The 22,237-nt window shown below is 36.0% G+C and overlaps 1 protein-coding gene across 17 annotated transcripts in view; it reads right to left on the bottom strand.

Moving 5' to 3' along the window:
* The window catches only part of LOC114271695 (uncharacterized), a 46,146-nt gene that overhangs the window by 5,029 nt on the left and 18,880 nt on the right, over positions 1–22,237 (bottom strand). For 7 of the 17 annotated variants that reach the window (XR_014351079.1, XM_082906458.1, XM_082906467.1 and 4 more), the window contains 3 exons: positions 8,469–8,700; positions 5,075–5,153; positions 4,886–4,995 (listed from right to left, as the gene is read on the bottom strand). Coding sequence is in view for 11 of the 17 variants with exons in the window: in XM_082906458.1 (XP_082762584.1) it covers positions 8,518–8,700 (183 nt within the window). In the remaining 6 variants the exon portion in view is untranslated. The other 10 variants (XR_014351082.1, XR_014351080.1, XM_082906468.1 and 7 more) reach the window with 5 other exon arrangements.

Below are 22,237 nucleotides of genomic sequence, written 5' to 3'. Positions count from 1 at the left end.
CTGCTATTTACATCCCAACTATTTACATCCCAACTACAAGATTCATCTTACCCTTACCATCATTTCCCCCTCAACTTGACTTCATCCCCTCCCTCCTTTAAACAACCAGTCGCACATCTAGACCAGAGCTATGAAGAGAAAGCCCCATACCCTTGTTTGAATCCATTTAATTCCCATACTCCACCCACCTAGTTTGTTTCAGAATTGATGTTGATGAAGTAATTTTGCACTTGGTATGATGATTGGCAATAACCTCATAATCCTATTATTCAAGTGATAACAACACCACAGAGAAAGAGAAAGATTACCAAGTAATTGACATTCTAAAAGAAACATGTGTGATGACGACTAGACTGACATAGGGAAGGATCAATCCTTAGTTGCACGAAGCGAGAGTGGGGGCGGGAGGGAAGCGTGAGCCGATAGAAGTTTCTTAGATTGTAAAGGTGAGTTAAATAGTTATTTTTAAATATATTTATTATTTTTATCTTAGGTATTATTTTTATTTTTAATTGATATATATTATAAATAAAAAATATAACAAGGAATAATAAAATATGTTAAATAAATAAAAAATAAAAATTGAGTGATTTATTTTATAGATTTTATTTGATTTTTTTTATTATATTTGATTTAATTAGATTTATTATTATATAACAAATTATATTATTTATTATATGTTAAAAATGGGAGGGGACAGAACAGAACACAAATCGACGAGAGAGAGAAGAAGAAAAAGGTGAGCAGATTGAAGGCGCAATGGCGAAGGCGATGTCGAGAAGATCGAAGGCGAGAGCAATCGCGAGCAAATCGCGAGAGCAGATCGAAGGCGAAGTCGACGTCGAAGGACGATGTCGAAGGTCCAGGCGATGTCGAAGGAGAAGGCGACAGCGAGACCAGGTTTCTCTCTCTCTCTCTCTAACCCCTTTACGATCCCATCTTGGACTGAATCACGTTTCTCTCTCTACAGAAATGCGATTTTTACACGTTTCTTTCTAGGAAACGCGGAATCGCGGAATCGCGATTCTTACTCAGAATCGCCACCTGATTGCACGATTCCTGCAACTAAGGGTCAATCTACTCCCGAGCATGCTTCACAGCCACTCATTCGTCCTGACCAAATAGTAGAATCTATCTCTCAGCAATTCTTTTCTCTGCGAATCAACCCTTCCCAACCAGCCCGCTCAATCGATCTTGTAAAATCAACTAATTCAAAGGGATTAGTCTGGTCCGAAGTTGTCAAAACGAATCGTTTGCTTTATCGAACAAAGTGTTATTAGGGGTCTTGGATTTTCAACCATTACAGTTGGCATCAACCAGCTTTGCGATGCGGACGGATCAATAGATCCCAAAGAAAAGCTTTTGATAATTAGAGAACTGAAAAGGAAATACTTTATTTCGACGTGACATGCTATAATACTTGTAATTAGAGTGGTTTCACGTAAGGGTGTTCACGGGTCGATTCGGGTCGGGTGTACCCTTAGCCCACCAACGAATATATTGATTTAGAAAATTTGCCTCTACCGACTGAGAATATATTCAAAATCGACTACAACCCACCATTCAGATTGGCGGTCAGTGAAATACATATGCAACTCAAATCTACTCCCCATTTTCTCTCATGTTGTGATTCAAACATGTATAAATGGAGTAGAAGAGATAGATCTAAGAATATTGAATATGAAAACAGATTTGAGAGTAAAGACTGAACTTCGCCTTAGATCTCAACATCATCATCATTGTTAATTAACACCATTGCCACCAGCAGAGAGAGATTAAGAAAGAAAAAAGGTTTCAAATGAGAGAGACTATATCACTATGAGAGGGAGGCGGGTTTCTCAGAGAGGGATACATAATGAGAGGGAGACAATGGTGAGAGATGAATTGAAAAGGCGGGAGGAGATAATGCTTTTTGCAAAGATAAATGTAAGGTTAAGAGGAAAGGAGATATAAAAGGGTGAGAGAGAACGAGACTAGAGGGAGGGAGGAAGGGAGGGAAATGAGATAAGATGAGACGAGAAGGTTGAAAGAGAAAGGGGAGACCAGAGGGTTAGAGAAAGGAATGAAGCTAAAAAAGTAAAAATAAAAGTCTATCTTGGGAAGGGGACTTTGTCATTAAAAACATAGTTGTCAAATCGTGAATTGAATCGTTAATCGAAATGACCTTGTACTGAATCGCGAATAAAAAATGTTATTTTAAATGATGATAATGCGGTCTAATAGGTACAAAGTTAACACAGTTTCCCATGTAAGATCACCATATTATATTTTCCCTTTTTTAGATATTGCTTATCAACCATTCTTAATAAAGAAAGTAAACAGAGACACTCTCAATTTTCAAGTAACAATAACTTAACAATGATGTTGATATTTCATAAGCATATATACCTTTACAAGTAACAATGACCTAATAATAAAGAACTTGCAGAACCATTAGATTTAACTGAGCTCACCCATGTAATATTGAAGTATGTTTATTTTAATAAAATAGCAATAAATGATTTATATTGTAAGTTACTTTAACCTTAAACATCTTTAGAATATACATTATGATTTTTTTAAGAGAATAAATGAGAAGAAATGGTTAAAAACGTGTTGGGTTTGACTGAATTTGAATGGATCCTATTAAAAACTTCATGATCTCTAAAATAACAACAAATCATGTATATATATTGGTAATTTTCTTACTAAACACTACTATAAATTGTATTATGTCATTTTAACTAAAAAATGGAAGAAAAAAATAATCAAAATATGTCGGACATGATAGTTTCAAGAATTGCATGAATCCTAAAAAGTGAATCGAATCATGAATCAATTGTAAATCATAATTGTAAATCAGGCGATCTAGTAAAGATTCATTTCCAAAATAGATTCACTTATAGATTCATGTCGATTGCGAATCAAATTGCGAATTATAAGATTCTGATAACAAATATTAAAAGTAATTAGATTAATTGAACAAGGTGATAAGACTTCTTGGTGGGTCAGGTCGGACAGTTTGGATCAGATTTTCGGGTAGTTCGGATCCTTGAACACCCCTAGTTCCACACTAAGCTCGAAACAACAACAGTGGGATGTTGTTTGTAAAAATTTTAAGATACCTCAAAAATGCACCAGAAGAGGTTTGGTGCTTAGACAATCCAATTCCTTTCACATTGTAGGAAATTCAATTGCTATTGGAGATCACTTGGATCAATGCTCAATACCTGGTTAACAATTGATGTCATTGATGTTAATTTGGTTACATGAAATGTTGTAACAAGATTAAGTGCAGAATGAGGCAAAGAACAGAGCGATGCCCAATGCAAAATGTGCGATCACAACGGTAGCTTCATTGCTAGAAAAGATGGGGTTTAGAACTAACGGGCCTATGTAAGTATTTTGCAATAACCAATAATTACAAATAATAAAGTGTTTCATAAGTGAACAAAGCAAATTATAGTTGTCAATTTATTTGAGATATGGTCATGAGATGGTCATAAGGGAGTGGATTAATACAAGCGATGTTAGGTATGAAGTTCAATTGGAGATGTGTTTGTTGGAAACTTAATATGCATTGTTGGGTCCCTTTCCTAACAGATTAAGCTTCGGGACTAGTGGTGATTTAACATGCTATTAGAGCTCAAGTAATGAGAGATCTTGGGTTCAAGTCTCTTTATTTACATTTGTTTCTACGCTTATATTATATTTCTCTACATATTTTACATGTGAGGAAAGGTGTTGGAGAGCTTGATATGCATTGTTTGGCCCTTTCCTAAGCTTTTGGGACTAGTTGTGTACACCAAGGCTATGGGGAAGGTTCATTAATTTATTTGATATGCTCTGGCTAGAGGGGGAATGTTAGTATGAGTATTAAGAATAAGGGTACGTCAGTCCTTTCACTTTCAGTAATAAGATTAAAGTGGTGAGGCAAAGACAGGGCCGCAATTTCTCTTGTTGTCCTTGCCTTATTTCTCTCACTTGTTATTTTGTCCACTTGTATGTCTTACAATCTCTAGAGTTAACTATCTCAACAATATAAGGTTTTATTATGAGTTTCATTTCTAAATTATCAAGTCTATTTTCTTTATGCTGTGTTTAGATCATGGATTTTGGTAGAAATTTAGAAAGGGAAAGGAAAAAAGGTGGATGAAATATAACTACATTTTACACACTTTTTCACTTTCCCTTTCCACATATGTATCCAAATCCATAATCCAAACACAGCCTTAATGGTTTCAACTGACTGGTTCCTCTTGTTGTCTGCAAATGTACTGCATTTAAAATCTAGCAAAAAACCGAAACTGCTATATGTATCTTCTGAATAAGAAAACAGCAGCCACATTCACCAAGTACTCTCTCTTGTTCTCTTTCTCCTTATTTTCTATGCTTGCTTGTCAAACAATCTCTAGAGTATCTATCTCAGCAATATAAGGTCTTATTCTAAGTTTCATTTCTCCCTATTTTATTTGCTCTCAGCTGACTGGTTTCTCTTGTTGACTTCAAATTTATGCATTTCAAATTTTCTGTTGTAAAATTAAAAATTAAAAATAAAAACCTTGCGAAAGCCAAAAGTACTACATGTATCTTCAGGGTAAGAAAACACCAGCCACCTGCACCATGTACAGAACACTAAAGAGATGCCTCATCATCTTGCATGTATGTTGGGGGCAGAAAGAAAAAAATGCTCGTTTTGCATTGAATTTAGTTGTAATGTCTCAAAAAGAATCTTTTAGGGGATTATTACAGGCTTGTAAGTGAGCAGTTAAACAGTGATTGGGGAAAGATTTTATAGACAAGATTGAAACTTGTTGAGCAGCCCTTTTAATTGCAGTACTAATACTGTACAGACAGAGAGAGAGAGAGAGTTAACAAATTATGTAAGACAATACAAGAACAATACCTTGGTAGGATCTGAAAGTACTGCATATCAGCATCTTTGTGAATGTTGTCCACTACGTCCTTCTAAAGCCCATCATCTCCATTCTCACTTCTAGTCAAGCACTGACCAGCCTACATCAGTAAAATACTATTAGAGAGGGTAAATGATAGTAGCCTCTAAGTATAGCAGAAGATAGTAAAAGTCTGAAACCTTGTCAGGATGATGTCGGAGTGCAGCTTTCCATTAGGCCTTCTTAATTTCTGATGCTGTTACAGCTGGATCAACACCACTGGCAATGAAACGCAAAAATGGTGACACATTTGAAAAGAATAATGACATTTTCCAGTATGCGAATGAGATCATTCGCCATGCCAGTCTCATGGACAATAAGGCGTTGACACCTCGTGAGTTACATGCCAATTTTTTGACTAATGGTATTCCTATTGATGATCCTGCTTTGTATAGAGAGTTGGTTGGTTGTTTAGTTTATCTTACTATGAGTTGATTGGATATTGCCTTGGTTGATAGTTTGGTTTATCTTACTATGACTTGACATGATATTGCCTCTGCAGTTCATGTGGTTAGTTAGTGTGTTTCTACACTTCGCACTACTCATTGGGAAGCTTTGTTGTGGATTTTACATTATGTTCGTGGTATCATCTTTCAAAGTTTAGTGTAGTATTTTTGCTTCCACTTTAACTCTTCAGGCTTAAGCCAATTATGGTTGGGCTCAATCACAAGTCCACTACCAGTTTTTAAAGTTTTTCTTGGTAACTCTCTTATCTCTTGGAAAAATAAGAAACAATACTGCTGGTTTTCTGCCCATGGCTTCAGGGGTATTCATGTTTGGCATATGCCTGCTAATAACCGAACATCTATTGAACTTAAAATATAAAGCTAAATTTATTTAATTCGAAATGTTCTAATATATAGAAGGAATCCATTGTTTCGATTTGTTGATTGTTTTGTTAACGAACTGATTGGATTTCCACATGCATAAACGACGACCATGTATCAAATGAAAACTTCATTCTCGATTCTATAAGAATTATAGTTCAAATCATATTAATGAGTGTTCTATATCAAGCCCGTGAAAACTTTATTTTATTAGATTGCTTGATGTTGAATATCATGCTATGGCCCATGCTACAGCTGAAGTTGTTTGGCTTCCTTGGCTCCTTTCTAATTTAGGTGTCTGGCTATCCTCTTACTCCTCTCTATTGTGATAACAATAATGCTATCCAGATAGCTCACTCCATATTCCACAAGCACATGCTATCTCTTACTGCTCTCTATTGTGATAATAGAAGAAAGGTTCGGAAAACCGCACCCTTGTCATCATATGGTTTATTTGGCAAGAAAGAAATCGCACGTTGCCTATGGTTTTACAGCTTCTGATCCATTGTTCAAAGAGAATTCTCCCGTTTCACAATATTTTTGGATGGAGTCTTTTTCTTCTTAATTCTTTTATTGACTTTCCGGGAACTTGTACAGGCTTCACCAATACTTTTGAGTGTACAGGGTTTGTGCCCTCTCTATTGGTGCCTTCTCTTGATATAGGGAAAATTACAACATATAGGGGAAATTACAACATTCTCCCCACCGGTCCTTTAGTATTGAAAAATTACACCAACCTCCACTAATAGACTTAAAACGTTAATAGAGTCAACAAACATAATAAAATGACGAAAATAACCCAATTATTTACAGCCATTACTATCAACCGCGACCCTAACTCTAACCCACCTCTCCATCTCTTCTCCTTCCTCTTCCTCTAGCACCCTTTACCCATCACCACTTGCACACCCCTCTACACCCCTTTCACCACTGCCACCCTTCACTTTCCCTCTCTCATTTCACCTCTAGTACCACCCTTAACGTCCTCTCCCTCATCTTACCTCCTCCTCCACCCATCACCTCCACAGCCACCCCCTTATCCCCACTGCCACCCATTACCACCGCCCTTTGCCTGCTCTCCCTTATCCCAACTCCATCGCCAACTGCTCATCTTACCAGAAATCAAGGCAAAAACCAAACATCAAAGCCTAGGTCGCCATTGTCAACATGAACGTCTCCCATTCTCCCTTTATATCACCTTCTCTCCTTAAAATCCCAATCTCATCAGCCCAGCACAAGAATCACATGTGACCTCCTCCTTGATCTCTAGCCACTCCACAGCCTCACATTCGAACCACATCACCTCTATTCATCAAGCTTAGGGACCACCATTATTTGAGTAATGAAAAAATGCAAATCCCAAATCAATAATCAAAAATAATTCCCATTTGATGCATCGTCAATCTATAAGATGAAGCATTTGTGCTCTATCTTGAAATCCTTGTCACAAGTCACAAAACCCAAAACCCAAAACCCTAACCCCTAACCTCTATTTGTTGCCCAAAGCCCTGATCTCAAAATCCCTTGAATTGAATTGGAGGGGGAGGGAGGGGTTGATAGCAAGCGAAGGCTGGTGGTGTCAATCGCTATGGGGTTTGGTGGTGGGGGAGGACGTTGGTGGAAGTAATGCAGTGCGGTATGGTTACCGGGGGGGTAGTGGGTAACGACATGGGACTAAAAATGAGTATATTATTAGAGAAAACTTTTCAGCGACCTCCCTTGAAAATTGCCCAAATTACAGTTGGCCCCATTAGTATTGAAAAATTACACTAGCCTTCCCTGATATTGTTGCATTTCACTGAATCCCTCGCTGTTTGGTGAAAATTGCCCTTTAATATGTACTCATTTTTAACTAAAATGGAAACAAAATCCTTCCAGCCATATATCAGGAAATAATGAATCTTCCCCCCTTGGGGTAAATAGTGATTCCGAACATGAATAAACAATACAGCTCTGTCCAACAATAATGCAATTAGCTTCTTTAACCGGGTACTGAATCAAAGAATTACCAACATTATAGGCAACCAACCAAATGTCCAAAATTTAGAACTGAGATTGGAAAATGAAGATAGCACACAAGTTTTTCTTGCATCAATAAGGTCCATAACAATGCAGCTCGCTTCTTTCCTATTTCATGTTTTTGCATGTTTTTTCTTTAGTTTTTCATCTCTAATTCCACAATCTTAACCCTTTCCAACCATTTCAATTTAACACTCTAAATCCTTGCTGCCTAGTATTTAAGCAACTAATTTTGAAAATCCAGTAAGCCATCACTTCCAAAACTAATGACCCTTTCTAATCCACAACCTTATATATTGATTTATTTCTAGCATAAGTACCCTTTGTTTCAAATCATAGGGTTTTAGGTAGAACAAAGGTTCTTTTGCATTCTATTGAAGGCTATAGAAGTTAAAGGGCCTTTATTCCACCTTTTAAAATCCTAAACCTGCAACATTTGCCTAACCTTCATCCATCATAATCAAAATTAGCAGCATACACCCAGATTTCTAGCACTCTCCTACATGATCCTAGTAAAGACTTAAAACTAATCCAACCAAAGCATACTGATCAATGTACAAGTTACTTCTTCATGCATTAGGAGGACACATTCATGCATGCAATTGTTGAAATTTTTACGTGACACCACAGTATAACATAAGATAACAAATTCACATAGTTAATATCATAAACTGAAGGGAAAACTTACAAAATGAGGTACATATTCAAGTGAATTTCCTTTCTCGCTTCTTCTTCCATTATAGAAACCATTGTTCAGCTTGTCTTAACTCATTCACACTGCTCATTCTATCAGATGCACCAGACTGATTGGCCTTATCCTCCACTTGCTTCATGAGAAGAGACACTAGTCTTTGAAGATCCATTGTTGCTTGTTCATAATCTCTAATCATCTCAAACAAAGTGGATCGCCTAGAAATTGCCTGCAAAAGTATGAGCACGATAAACAACTGTTTACAAACAAACTGACGAGCCAAAAAAAGTAAATAACATAATTTTTGCGAAGGCGTCCTCTTGTTGGTCTGTTTATCATTGTCATACGAGCATCTAAGAACCACGTTAATGTATGGGACGGATACCTAAGAAGCGTGGACATGGACATGTGACACAATAAGGATATGATATGGACACGCCAACACGCTAATTTTTAAAAAAATGCAAAACATGGAATATATAATTTTTATATATTTATTATATGTTATATATATATGCCATTATTTTAGAGAATTTCAAAATGGGGAATGATTAGGATATCATCCCCTATTTATATTAATAAAGTTAATAATTATAAGGTGAACCATAAGGCATAGGATAATTACAAAATAATAACCAAAATAATAATATATTATTATAACACTCTCCTCAAGCTGGTGCGAAAATATCTCTCATGCCCAGCTTGCCTAAGATATCATGAAATGGCTTACTCCCAACTCCCTTAGTGAGGATGTCAGCAAGTTGTTCACCAGACTGCACAAAGGGAATACATATTGTGCCACTAGTGAGTTTCCTCTTAACGAAGTGGCAATCAATCTCAACATACTTTGTTCTGTCATGTTAAATCGGATTCTGAGCGATATTGATAGCAGCCTTATATCACAGTATAACCGCATGGAATCCATCTGACCAATACCTAGATCACTCAACAATAACTTGATCCATAAGAGCTCACACAGTTCTTGTGTCATAGTTCTAAACTCAGCTTCTGCACTTGACCTAGCAACCACATTCTGTTTCTTACTCCTCCAAGTAACTAGGTTGCCTCCAACAAAGATGCAATACCCTGAAGTTGATCTTCTATCAGTCACTGATCCAGCCCAGTCAGCATCTGTATAGGCTTCCACACGAAGATGATCATACTTTGAAAAATAAAGACCCTTACCAGGAGCAGACTTCAAGTACCTCAAAATTCTCATGACAACCTCTAAGTAAATCTGATGAGGAGCATGTATAAACTGGCTAACCATACTAACAGCAACAGTAATATCAGGACGGGAGTGAGATAGGTAAATGAGTTTACCCACTAATCACTGATAGCTCTCCCTGTCAACAGCTGCTCCTCCTTCATCATCCCCTAGTTTCTGATTGGGTTCTAATAGAGGGTCACGGGCCTTGCAACCAAGCATTCTAGTTTCCTTCAACAGATCAAGCACATACTTCTTTTGTGAGATAAATATTACATCCTTAAGAGCGAGCAACTTCAATTCCCAGAAAATACTTCAAGCTCTCCAAATCTTTGATTTCAAACTCACTGGCTAAATATTTCATCAACAGAGGAATTTCCTCACCATCATCGCCCGTAAGAACTATGACATCTACATAAACAATGAGTGTTGTAGTCTTACCAAGTGAGGATGTTTCACAAACAAGGTGTGATCTACCTGACTCTGTTTGAAGCCATAGCCTGAGTGAATCTCTCAAACCAAGCCCTTGGACACTGTTTGAGACCATATAATGACTTCTGAAGCCTACATACCTTGCCTTCTGTCTGATGATCCTCAAAACCAGGAGGAATGTCCATATATATACCTCTTCTTCAAGGTCACCATGGAAAAAGGCATCCTTTACATCAAACTGATGAAGTGGCCTATCTAACTTGGACTATCATCAAAAGCAGGAGATGGCAGTAGAGGAGTAGAAGTGGTCTCTTGTATTCAGTTAACTTTCTGTCTGTCTCTGTCCCAGACATAAACTTGCCCGTCCCTACCCTTAGTGACATTGGGTTCTGTAGTCCCAATAGGAGGTGGTAGTACAAACGGTGAGAACAACGGTGAGAAAGACGATTAATAAGGTAGGCAACGGTGAGAACAATGTCGCCCCAATAAAATCGAGGCATACTCATTGAAAAACACATGCACCGAACCATGTCAAGAAGATGGCGATTCCTGCGTTCCGCCACTCATTTTGCTGAGGGGTATTGGTGCGAGAGGTCTCATGGATAATGCCATGAGTAGAAAAATATTGCCCTAATCCAGAATCTATGTATTCACCCCTATTATCAGAACATAATATTTTGACAGTGGCCCCAAATTGAGTACAAATCATCTTATGAAAATTGCGAAACATAAAGAAAACCTCTCGTCTTTCATGAGATACACCCAAGTAGTATCATCAATAAATGCAACAAAGCAATGATGACCTTTCGCAAACACAATACGAGATGGACCCCAGACATCAGAATATATTAATGAGAAAGGAACTAAACTTTTATTAAAACTAGGTGCAAAAGAAGCTCTGTGTTGTTTTCCAAGTCGACAAGACACGCAAAGAAATTCAGACATATTATTGTTTTTTAAAACAGATGGAAATAAGTGCTCAAGTAAAGAAAAATAAGGATGCCCATGACGCCGATGCCACAGACCATTTTCTGCACAACCACTGTCAATCTTCCTCCTCGTGACAAGGTCCTCAAAAAGACAATGATCAAAGAAAAAATGCCACTACAATTCAAATCCTTTATAATACGACTCAAGGATAACAGGTTAATAGAAAAATTGGGAACGTAGAGAATAGAAGAGAGAGGTAAAGTAGGAGTAACATGGACTAAACCTTTTCCAAAAATAGAAAAAATAGTACCATATACAATCCTAACTTTGTCCTGACCTGAAGAGGGCTTACGGGCAGAGAAAAGGTCAGAGGAACCAGACATATAATCTAAGACACCAGAATCAATAATCCAGGGAAAAGACCTCTGAGACAGGACAACACAAGGAGAAGAGGCTAATTTACCTGAGCAAGCAAACGACGCGAAAGATGTGCTGAGAGTAGTAAAAGACCGGCGGTCCACCAAGTGACGCAGAACATCCTCAAGATCATGAGTAGTCATGCCAGAGAGACCATCAGAAGCCTGGCCAACGGAAGCAGATGTAGAATCAAGTGTATCAACATCACCAGACTGATGAGCCCATAAATAAGAGCCACGTCCTCTAGACTGGCCTGACCAACCTCCTCTAGAACCAGACCGATCACCTCGACCCCCATATGGAGTCCCATGAAGCTTCTAACACATCTCATGAGTATGCCACGGCTTCTTACAGTAATCACAGAAAACAAACTCTTTGGCGACAAACAGAGGGATGGGAGTCAGGCTGAAGCCATCTTTAAAGGTAGACAGTAATGCTGAGCGATCAGTAGAGATAGGGAACATCACAGTAGATCGGCGACTCTCCTCATTCTGTACATAGGCAAATGCCTCTTGAAGTGAAGGAAAAATGTCTATACTCAAAACCAGACTCCGAAGCAGATCACACTCCACATTGAGATTGGCTAGAAACTTGAAGACCCTTTCCTGTGCAATGAACTTCCGATACCCGACTGAATCAGCAGTGCAAACAAGCTTATAGTCCTGCAGGTGATCAAGGTGTTTCCAGTCATTGGTGAGGAAGGTGAAGTACTGAAGAACCGTCTACTCCCCCTGAACAAAGCTCTCAATAGAGTGGCGTAACTCATTCCCTTTGCGAGAGAATAGGTGGTAGCCACAGCATCCCAAACATCCTGGGCAGTCTCCATAGATAAGTAGCCTTCACCAATGTCTGGTACCATCAAATGAATAAGGCAACCCATAATCAGAGAGTTGATAATCTCTCATTGGTCATAACCTTAGGCCAGCTGAGCTGGGTGCCTGCATCCTGCAATCTACATACCACATCTTCCCTTTGCTCTTTAAAAAAATAGTCAAACTTTACGACCACACGAGATAGTTCTGACCATTAAATAGAGAGGTAGTGATCTTAAGATTAAGGTTGGGGTTATCAGTCATGGTAGTATATATAAGGAAACTCTCATTCTTAGGTGTCTGAAAAGTAGTGGACACACCGGTGAAATCTGCCATAGATACTATAATACCAATCCCTCAACAAAACTAGTGTCAATCACAAACCCAGAAGGTAGAGGAATACAACACAATGACTATTAAGAAAATTAAGTACTTAAAAACTCGTCAACTTTTTTTTCTTCTTTACTGCAAAAAAAAAATTTTTTTTTTTTTTTTTTTTTAGATTAAAGGGAAAACAAAGCAGAGGTTTAGTTGAAATATAGACCACAACCAAGGGTTACTCAGCGACACATCATCACGAAGAGAGAACCAAAGCGTCCAAGTCAACAGGGACAGATGGAACGACACACCCAGTCGGGGCTGCCTAGGGCTTTTCCAGCCTAGTCGACCACTGCCATCAGGCCTCCTGGCCTTAGCGTCGTCGGCAAGTGACAAGACTGGCTCTGGGACGACTGGCTTTGTCGTGGCTATTGACAACTGTGTGGTGGTTCTGTGGTGGCTCCGATGGGTACTGTATGGGCGAGGAATTTAGATTTTAGGATTAGGCTCTGATACCATATTATTTTAGAGAAATGATTAGGATATATCCCCTATTTATATTAATGAAGTTCATAATTACAAGGTGAGCCCTAAGGCATAGAATAATTACAAAATAATAACAAAAAATATTAATATATTATTCTAACATATACCATTAAAGATAATAAAAAATGCAATAGACACTAATTCTTATAAATTTGTATAGTTTTTGTTTTATTATTATATCTTAAATTGTTTTGTTCAAATTTATAATTAGTTTCACATGTCTAATCGATAGACACGCGTGTTTAAGCAATGGACACGTATTCTCCAAGTGTCCAAAGAGTGTCCGGGTCTTTAAAAAAATTTTAAAAATAGAACACGTTTTGAAGAGTGACGGACACATGTCCTAAGAGTGTCCAAAGAGTGTCTGTGTCCAACACGAACACGACATGGATATGTTACCTTCTTAGAAGTTTCGTGCTTCTTAGAAGTTTCGTGCTTCTTAGACGAACACCTTGGGGCTTGATGAGGTGGTCGCTACACTCAAATCCCGTAGACAGGACTTTGGGAAAGAGAGAGAGTGTTCATGCTTCTTAGCATGGAAGGCATATTGATAATTTTGACACGAAGAGGTAATTTAGCCATAAGGAAAAATCAATAATGTAACTTATAAGGGCATTTTGGTAAATTTGACAAAATATGAGAGATTGAAATAAATAAATAAATAACTGAGTATAAGCCCAGTGGTTTTGAAAATTACGTCCTGCGACATGAGAGTTAATATCATATTACAATTTTCCCCCTCTATTGGTCAATCATTAGGTCAACTAACATAATCGTAAGATGTCAACAAGTTTATTTTTCAAAGTACCCATTTTGCCCATAACCATGTCTCTTCCTGTTTTTCTCTCTTTACAATTCTCTCTTCCATTAAATCTCACAAGCGATTGCATGGTATTCAGACCCCATCAAAGATCGAGCTCTCGAAACAATGATGATTAAGTGGCGGTCTTGTTGGCTCCATCAATGAACATGTCAAACTTGTTGACTAGGCAAGAGGTCTTGAATGTTGGGTTAGGGTTCAGTGATTGTGTATGGATTTGCCGATATGTGGAGAGAGAGAGAGAGAGAGAGATATGAGGTGGGGACAAACAAAGGGGTGGTGGGATTTGGATTTTTGGTGATGAAGGAGGTGGGAGATGTTTGTGGTAGTTTGATTTACATGAAATTGAGGGAAATTGATAAAGAAGATATTCTCGATGGCTAATGATGGGAGGAAAAAGGTGGTGGTTGTGGGGGGTAAGAGGGAAAACGTGATGGTGGTGAATTGAGGATGGCTATGGAGGTGGAGGTGGAGGTGGAGGTGGAGGTGGAGGTTGGGAGGGGGAAGGTGACCCTATCGAAAATGTTGTACAAGATGTGCCTGCCTATATAGTAACCCAAGCAACAAAATCCAGTATATTATACTTATTTTTCCTTATCTCCAATTAGTGAATTTGCCTTTGCCTCCAAAATTGTAATTTTTTTGCTGCAATCTGTCCTAATGTCCAATTGGAACTATAGACACAACGCAACTATCTAAATGCTTCAAGGTTATGATTCAATAACCTTTATGATGTAGGATTTAGTAGAGAGGATTTGAAGACTTTGTTAGGGAGAGAAAATTTCAAAACTTTTTATTATTATACATATAAGAGTAAAGGGCATTTTGTCATTTTATAGTCACAATTAAAAAATCTATATTTGTTAGGTTTGTTTGTAATTTACCAATATATAATATAGAATAAAATAAACAAAGAATCAGTATTTGAAAATTACAAAGTTTTTTAAATAGCCCAATTTGACAAAACTAAAAAAGCAAATTAAGAGACTTTTTTTAATTGCAGGGATCACAAATTACAATTTTGGAGTCACAAATTACATACAAACGTTTTCAAGAAAATAATTTCACTATCAGGGTAAACTTAGAAAGTTCTAAATACTTTTAGTACAAAAGAAATGAGAAAAAAAATGAGATGGAAAAAAACAAATTCAAAATTAGATGAGGCTATCAATACCAGAGAGAAACATATAAATCTGAACTGCTCGTCTATTTTTATCAAACTCTCAATTCAAAACTATGTTACAACCTCGTTAGTGCTGTTGCACAGGACTAAGCTTTTTAAGGCTTTTTGGGTCCCTGACAGAAATAATTGTATTCCATAACCAAGGCGCAATAGTTTTTCTTTGTAACTGCACTTCACCTCACTCATTTGACTTTCTTGCTCAATTTATCATCACCATCTTCAGATGCAGTCGTGGACTCATCAAATTCCAACTACAAATGATAAACAGAGTTGTAAGCAAAGAATTCAACCAAGTATCAAGCACACAAAACATCTAAAAACTTGTCGAACAACTACAAGTTTGTTGGCAGCAGTTGGAAATATATCGTTTCGAATTAAGTAAACTTTCGGCAATTACGTTTATCGTATTAAAGAGAGAGAGAGAATAAGCAGTGCTCTAAAAAGACTCGTGTTCGTTCGGATTATTACCACGTGAAACAAGTTTAAAAATAGTTATACTTGTTTAATTAGAACAGGTCTTGTACGCGATGTAAAAGATAACCAAACAAGCAAATATAACAATTGCATTCAGCATCTGCAAAAAAATTTGCACCAAATTATATTTTGAATAATCTAGTCATTCATAAAAACATAATCCAAAGAGATGCATTGTACACAAGTGTAAAGGCAGACATAACCTAGTTATTTTGAATAATAGTTATTCATAAAAATATAATATAAAGAGAATGCATTGTACCAGTTTGACAGTGTCGACCAAAGTATTAAGCTTAGCATTTGCTAAGCTCAATTGGGGAAAAGCCAAAATACTTAAAATTATGCTCAATGTTGTAATCTCTTTCGCAAGTTTCAGCATATCTCTTCTCTTTTTCAATTTTTGACTATCTTTTCTAAGATACTCAAATAGAAATGCAATAACGCCAATCCACGCTGCGCCCACAGTGGTGAGCGCAGCTTAGTGTTTGATGATAGCGTCATCCTCGAGCCAATCTATTTTAGTTTTACAGACAAAGAAAACAATTAAAATTAAAAACAGAATTTCTTGAACACATGGAAACGAAACACAAACAAAATACAAAAAAGATAACCTTTTGCTTTCCGAAAATAAGCAAGCCAACTTTTGTAGAATTTAGCTCCATGACTTGCAGGAATTACAAACAAAGGAATAATTTCATCACACATGAAAACTAAAATACAAAAAAGATTACAAAATCAACATTTTGCTTTCCGAAAATAAGCAAGCCTACTTTTGGAGAATTCAGCTCCATCACCCATAAGAAATACAAACAAAGGAATAATTTCAACACACATATTGCCTCATGTTTCCTCAAACTTATTACCTAGTTGTATAAGAACTTTCTAAAACCTAAGGATGTGAAACAAACACCTAGATCAATCAACTTTTACAAAATACTCTCAATAAATACCAGAATCTAGACATTGATTTTAGAACAAGTGCTCGTTAAGGAGTTAGGTAACACAAGGCATATGATATTACTGATAAATGACCTTACATTATGTAATCAATGATCATGTAAAAGTTCTCTAACAGATGGACATCAAGTAACAAGACTATATTGCTTCTGTTTGTCAGCTACATGTCTGTGAGACAGCTACAACAGAAATGCTGAATGATTGCTAAGAACAAAACCAATATGCTTACATAATTCTCATAGGCCAAACATGAGATTTGATGTATGGCTTCTTATGAAGAATAATCATCATTACCCATGGGAATCAAACATACTATGCAAATTCTCTCGCTAAGACTAACACACAAAGTTAGTACATTGTAGTATGGCAAGATCTGAAGATCATAGAGGAATGAAAAACTGATGGCGGCAACTAGGTCGATGCACATGGGAATAGTGAGCAAAAAATTCAATATGCAATAAGAAGGAATTTTAGAATTTGATAGCAACAACTAATAGGTTCAGTTCATTGCTTCACAGATATCTAATTTGCAATGGCAGATAAAAAAAACCTTGCAAATTGCAACTTGGTGCATTCAACTAAAATGAATAATCATATAAATGTGAAGGGGGAAATGGGAAATATCACCTAAAATGAATAATCAATTACCACTTTCTCCAAAGATGGAGTTTTTGCGTCTTCAAAAACATAACAAAAATGTTAAAAGACATACCAATAGAATGCAAAGATGTTACAAAGATTCCATCACGCATCTTTCCTCATGTTTTCTCAAAACTTATTGCCTAGTTGTATAATAACTTTCTGACATCCAAGAATGTGAAACCAACACCTAGATCAATCAACTTCTACAAAATACTCTCAATAAATACCAGAATCTAGACATTGATTTCAGAACAGGAATTCGTTAATGAGTTAGATAACACAAGGCATACGATATCACTAGTAAAGGACGCACATTCTGTGAGCAATGATCATGTAGGAGTTCTACAACAGATGGACATCAAGTAAATAAGACTATATTGCTTCTTTTTGCACGCTGCATGTTTGTGAGATAACTACAGCAGAAATGCAGAACGATTGCTAAAAACAAAACAAGTATGCTTACAGAATTCTCATAGGCCAAACATGAGATTTGATATATAGCTTCTTATGAAGAATAATCATCATTATCTAAGGGAATCAAACACACTACGCAAATTCTCACTAAAACTGACACTTGAAGTTAGTACATTGCAGTATGGAAAGATCTGAAAATCATAGATGAATGAAAAAGTGATGGCGACAACTTGGTCGATCCACATGGAAATAGTGAACAAAAGGTTCAATATGCAACAAGAAGGAATTTTAGAATTTGATAGCACCAATTAAATAAGTTCAGTTAATTGCTTCACACATATCTAATTTGCAATGACAGATAGATTAATCCTTGCAAATTGTAACAAGGCAAGGTGCATTCAATGGCAACTACACTAAAATGTAGAATCATATAGATGTGAAGTGGGAAACGGGAAATATCACCTAAAACGAATGATCAATTACCTTTAAGAGCCTCCTTTAGAAGACCCTCTTTCTCCAAAGTTTTTGCATCTGCAAAAACATAACAAAAATGTAAAAGACATACTGATATAATACAAAGATTTTACAAAGAATTCATCACACATATTGCCTCATGTTTCCTCAAACTTATTACCTAGTTGTATAATAACTTTCTTACACTCAAGGATGTGAAACTAACACCTAGATCAATCAACTTTTACTAAATACCCCCAATAAATACTAGAATCTAGATTGATTTTAGAACACGAGCTCGTTAAGGAGTAAAGGTAACACAAGGCATATGAGCTTCCCGAGTCATACCAACATGGCCGCCGAATTGTCTGAATCATTGGTAAAGGACCCACATTATCAGATCATGTAGAAGTTCTACAATGTTTAGAATGATCTAAATAATTGCACTTTTTGGTAGGAAAAAAAAAACGTATGTTTGGGATAACTTTTTAACTTTTTACAAAAAAATGTGATACAAAATATTGGAATAAATAGCAAAATTAGATTTTTACCCTTGAAATTGTAATTTTGCAATTTGTTACAAAATTTTATAACACATTTTTCGTAAAAAGTTAAAAAGTTATCCCATACATACATCTTTTTTTTTCCACACATTTAGCAAAAAAAAATCAAAAAGTGCACTTATTTAGATCATCTCAAACATATGTGGGTCCTTTACCAATAATTCAAACGATTCGGCAGCCAAGCTGGTCCGACTCAGGAAGCTCATATGCCATGTGTTACCTAACTCCTGAACAAGTTCTTGTTCTAAAATCAAAGTCTAGATTATAGTATTTATTGAAAGTATATTGTAAAAGTTGATTGATCTAGGCGTTAGTTTCACATCCTTGGGTGTTAGAAAGTTATTATATAACTAAGCAATAAGTTTGAGGAAACATGAGGCAATATGTGATGAAATCTATGTAAAATCTTTGTATTATATTAGTATGTCTTTAAAATTTTTGTAATGTTTTTGCAGATGCAAAAACACCTTGTTTGGAGAAAGAGGGTCTTCTAAAGGAGGCTCTTAAAGGTAATTGATTATTTATTTTAAGTGATATTTCCCATTTCCACTTCACATCAATATGATTATACATTTTAGTGTAGTTGCCATTGAATGCACCTTGTTGCAATTTGCAAGGATTTTTTCTATCAGTCATTGCAAATTAGATATTTGTGAAGCAATGAACTGAACTTATTAGTTGGTGCTATCAAATTCTAAAATTCCTTGTTGCTACATATTAAACCTTTTGCTCACTATTTCCATGCAGATCGACCTAGTTACCGCCATCACTTTTTCATTTGATTATGATCTTAAAATTTTTCCATTCAAGTGTCATTCTTAGTGAGAGAATTTGCATAGTGTGTTTGATTCCCTTAGATAATAATGATTATTCTCCATAAGAAGCTGTACATCAAATCTCATGTTTGGCCAATGAGAATTCTATAAGCATACTTGTTTTGTTCTCAGCAATCATTTTGCATTTTTATTGTAGCTATCTCACAAACATGCAGCTTGCAAAAAGAAGCAATATAGTCTTATTTACTTGATGCTCATCTGTAGTAGAACTTCTACATGATCATTGATCACAGAATGTGGTTACTACTAATATCATATGCCTTGTGTTACCTAATTGCTTAACGAATTCTTATTCTGAAATCAATGTCTAAATTCTGGTATTTATTGAGAGTATTTTGTAGAAGTTGATTAATCTAGGAGTTAGTTCCACATCCTTGGATGTCAGAAAGTTATTATACAACTAGGCAACAAGCTTGAGTAAACATGAGGAAAGATGTGTGATGGAATCTTTGTAACATCTTTGTATTATATCGGTATGTCTTTAACATTTTTGTTATGTTCATGCAGACGCAAAAACTCCATCTTTGGAGAAAGAGGGTCTTTTAAAGGAGGTGATATTTCCCATTTCCCGCTTCACATCTATATGATTATTCATTTTAGTGTAATTGCAATTGAATGCACCTAGTTGCAATTTGCAAGGATTTTTTTATCTGCCATTGCAAATTAGATATCTATGAAACAATGAACTGAACTTATTAGTTGGTTCTATCAAATTCTAAAATTCCTTCTTGTTGCATATTGAACTTTTTGCTACTATTCTCATGTGCATCGACCTAGTTGCCGCCATCAGTTTTTCATTCCTCTATGATCTTCAGATCTTTCCATGCTACAACGTACTAACTTTGAGTGTTAGTCTTAGTGAGAGAATTTGCATAGTATGTTTGATTCCCCTAGATAATAATGATTATTCTTCATAAGAAATTATACATCAAATCTCATGTTTGGCCTATGAGAATTCTGTAAGCATACCTATTTTGTTCTTAGCAGTCATTCTGCATTTCTGTTGTAGCTGTCTCACAGACGTGCGCTTACAAAACGAAGCAATCTAGTTTTATTTACTTGATGTCCATCTGTTGGAGAACTTCTACATGATAATTGATCACATAATGTGGGTTATTTACTAGTGATGTCATATGTCTTGTGTTACGTAACTCCTTAACGAGCACCTGTTCTAAAATCAATGTATAGATTCTGGTATTTATTGAGAGTATTTTGTAAAAATTGATTTATCTAAATGTTAGTTTCACATTCTTGGGTGTCAAAAGGTTATTATACAACTAGGTAATAAGTTTGAATAAACATGAGACAATACGTGTGATGAAATTATTCCTTTCTTTGTATTTCTTGTAGGTGATGGAGCTGAATTCTACAAAAGTTGGCTTGCTTATTTTCGGAAAGCAAAGTGTTAATTTTGTAATCTCTTTTGTATTTTAGTTTTCATGTGTGATGAAATTATTCCTTTTTTGTAATTCCTGTAGGTGATGGAGCTGAATTCTACAAAATTTGGCTTGCTTATTTTCGGAAGGCAAAAGGTTGATTTTTTAATCGCTTTTGTATTTTGTTTTTGTTTCATTTCCATGTGTTAAACAAATTCTATTTTTATTTTATTTGTTTTCTTTGTCTAAAAAGCTAAAATAGATTGGCTCGAAGATAATGGTATCATCAAACGCCAAGTTGCGCTCACCACTGTGGGCGCAACGTGGATTGGCATTATTGCATTTCTATTTGAGTATCTAAGAAAAGATTGTAAAAAATTGGAAAAGAGAAAATATATGCTGAAACTTGAGGAAGAGGCTACAGCATCGAGCACATTTTTAAGCATTTTGGCTTTTTCCCAATTGAGCTTAGCAAATGCTAAGCTCAATACTTTGGTCGGCACTGTCAAACTGGTACAATGCATTCTCTTTATATTATATTTTTACGCATAACTATTATTCAAAATAACTAGATTATGTTTGCCTTTACAGCTGTGTACAATGCATTCTTTTTGGATTATGTTTTTGTGAATGACTAGATTATTTGAAATATAATTTGGTGCAAATTTTTTTACAGATACTGAATGCAATTGTTATATTTGTTTGTTTGGTTATCTTTTATATCACGTACAAGACCTATTTTAATTAAACAGGTAAAACTATTTTTAAACTTGTTTTACGTGGCAATAATCCAAACAAACACGAGTCTTTTTAGAGCATTCCACCGAAGGGCACTGCTTATTCTCTCTCTCTCTAATACGATAAACATAATTGCCGAAAGTTTACTTAATTCAAATCGATGTATTTCCAACCGCTGCTAGCAAAGTTTTGAGATGTTTTGTGTGCTTGGTTGAATTCTTTGCTCACAATTGTTCATCACTTGTAGTTGTTGGAATTTGACGAGTCCAAGACTGCATCCGAAGATGGCGATGATAAATCAAGCAAGAATGTGGAGTGAGTGATTTGAAGTGCCGTTACAAAGAAAAACCATTGCGACTTGGTTAAGAAATACAGTTATTTCAGTCAAGGACCCAAAAAGCCTTAAAAAGCTCAGTCTTGTGCGACAACACTAACGAGGTTGTAACAGAGTTTTGAATTGAGAGTTTAATAAAAATAGATGACCAGTTCAGATTTATATGTTTCTCTCTGGTATTGATAGCCTCATCCAATTTTGAACTTGTTATTTTTCATTTCATTTTTTTCCTCCTTTCCTTTGTATTAGAAGTATTTAGGACTTTCAAAGTTTACCCTAATAGTGAAATTATTTTCTCGAAAACGTTTGTATTT

The sequence above is a fragment of the Camellia sinensis genome, chromosome 14 (genome assembly GCF_055761805.1).
Source record: "Camellia sinensis isolate YWXY chromosome 14, ASM5576180v1, whole genome shotgun sequence".
Taxonomy (NCBI): Eukaryota; Viridiplantae; Streptophyta; class Magnoliopsida; order Ericales; family Theaceae; genus Camellia; species Camellia sinensis.
This window is presented reverse-complemented; position numbering and strand designations above follow the sequence as displayed.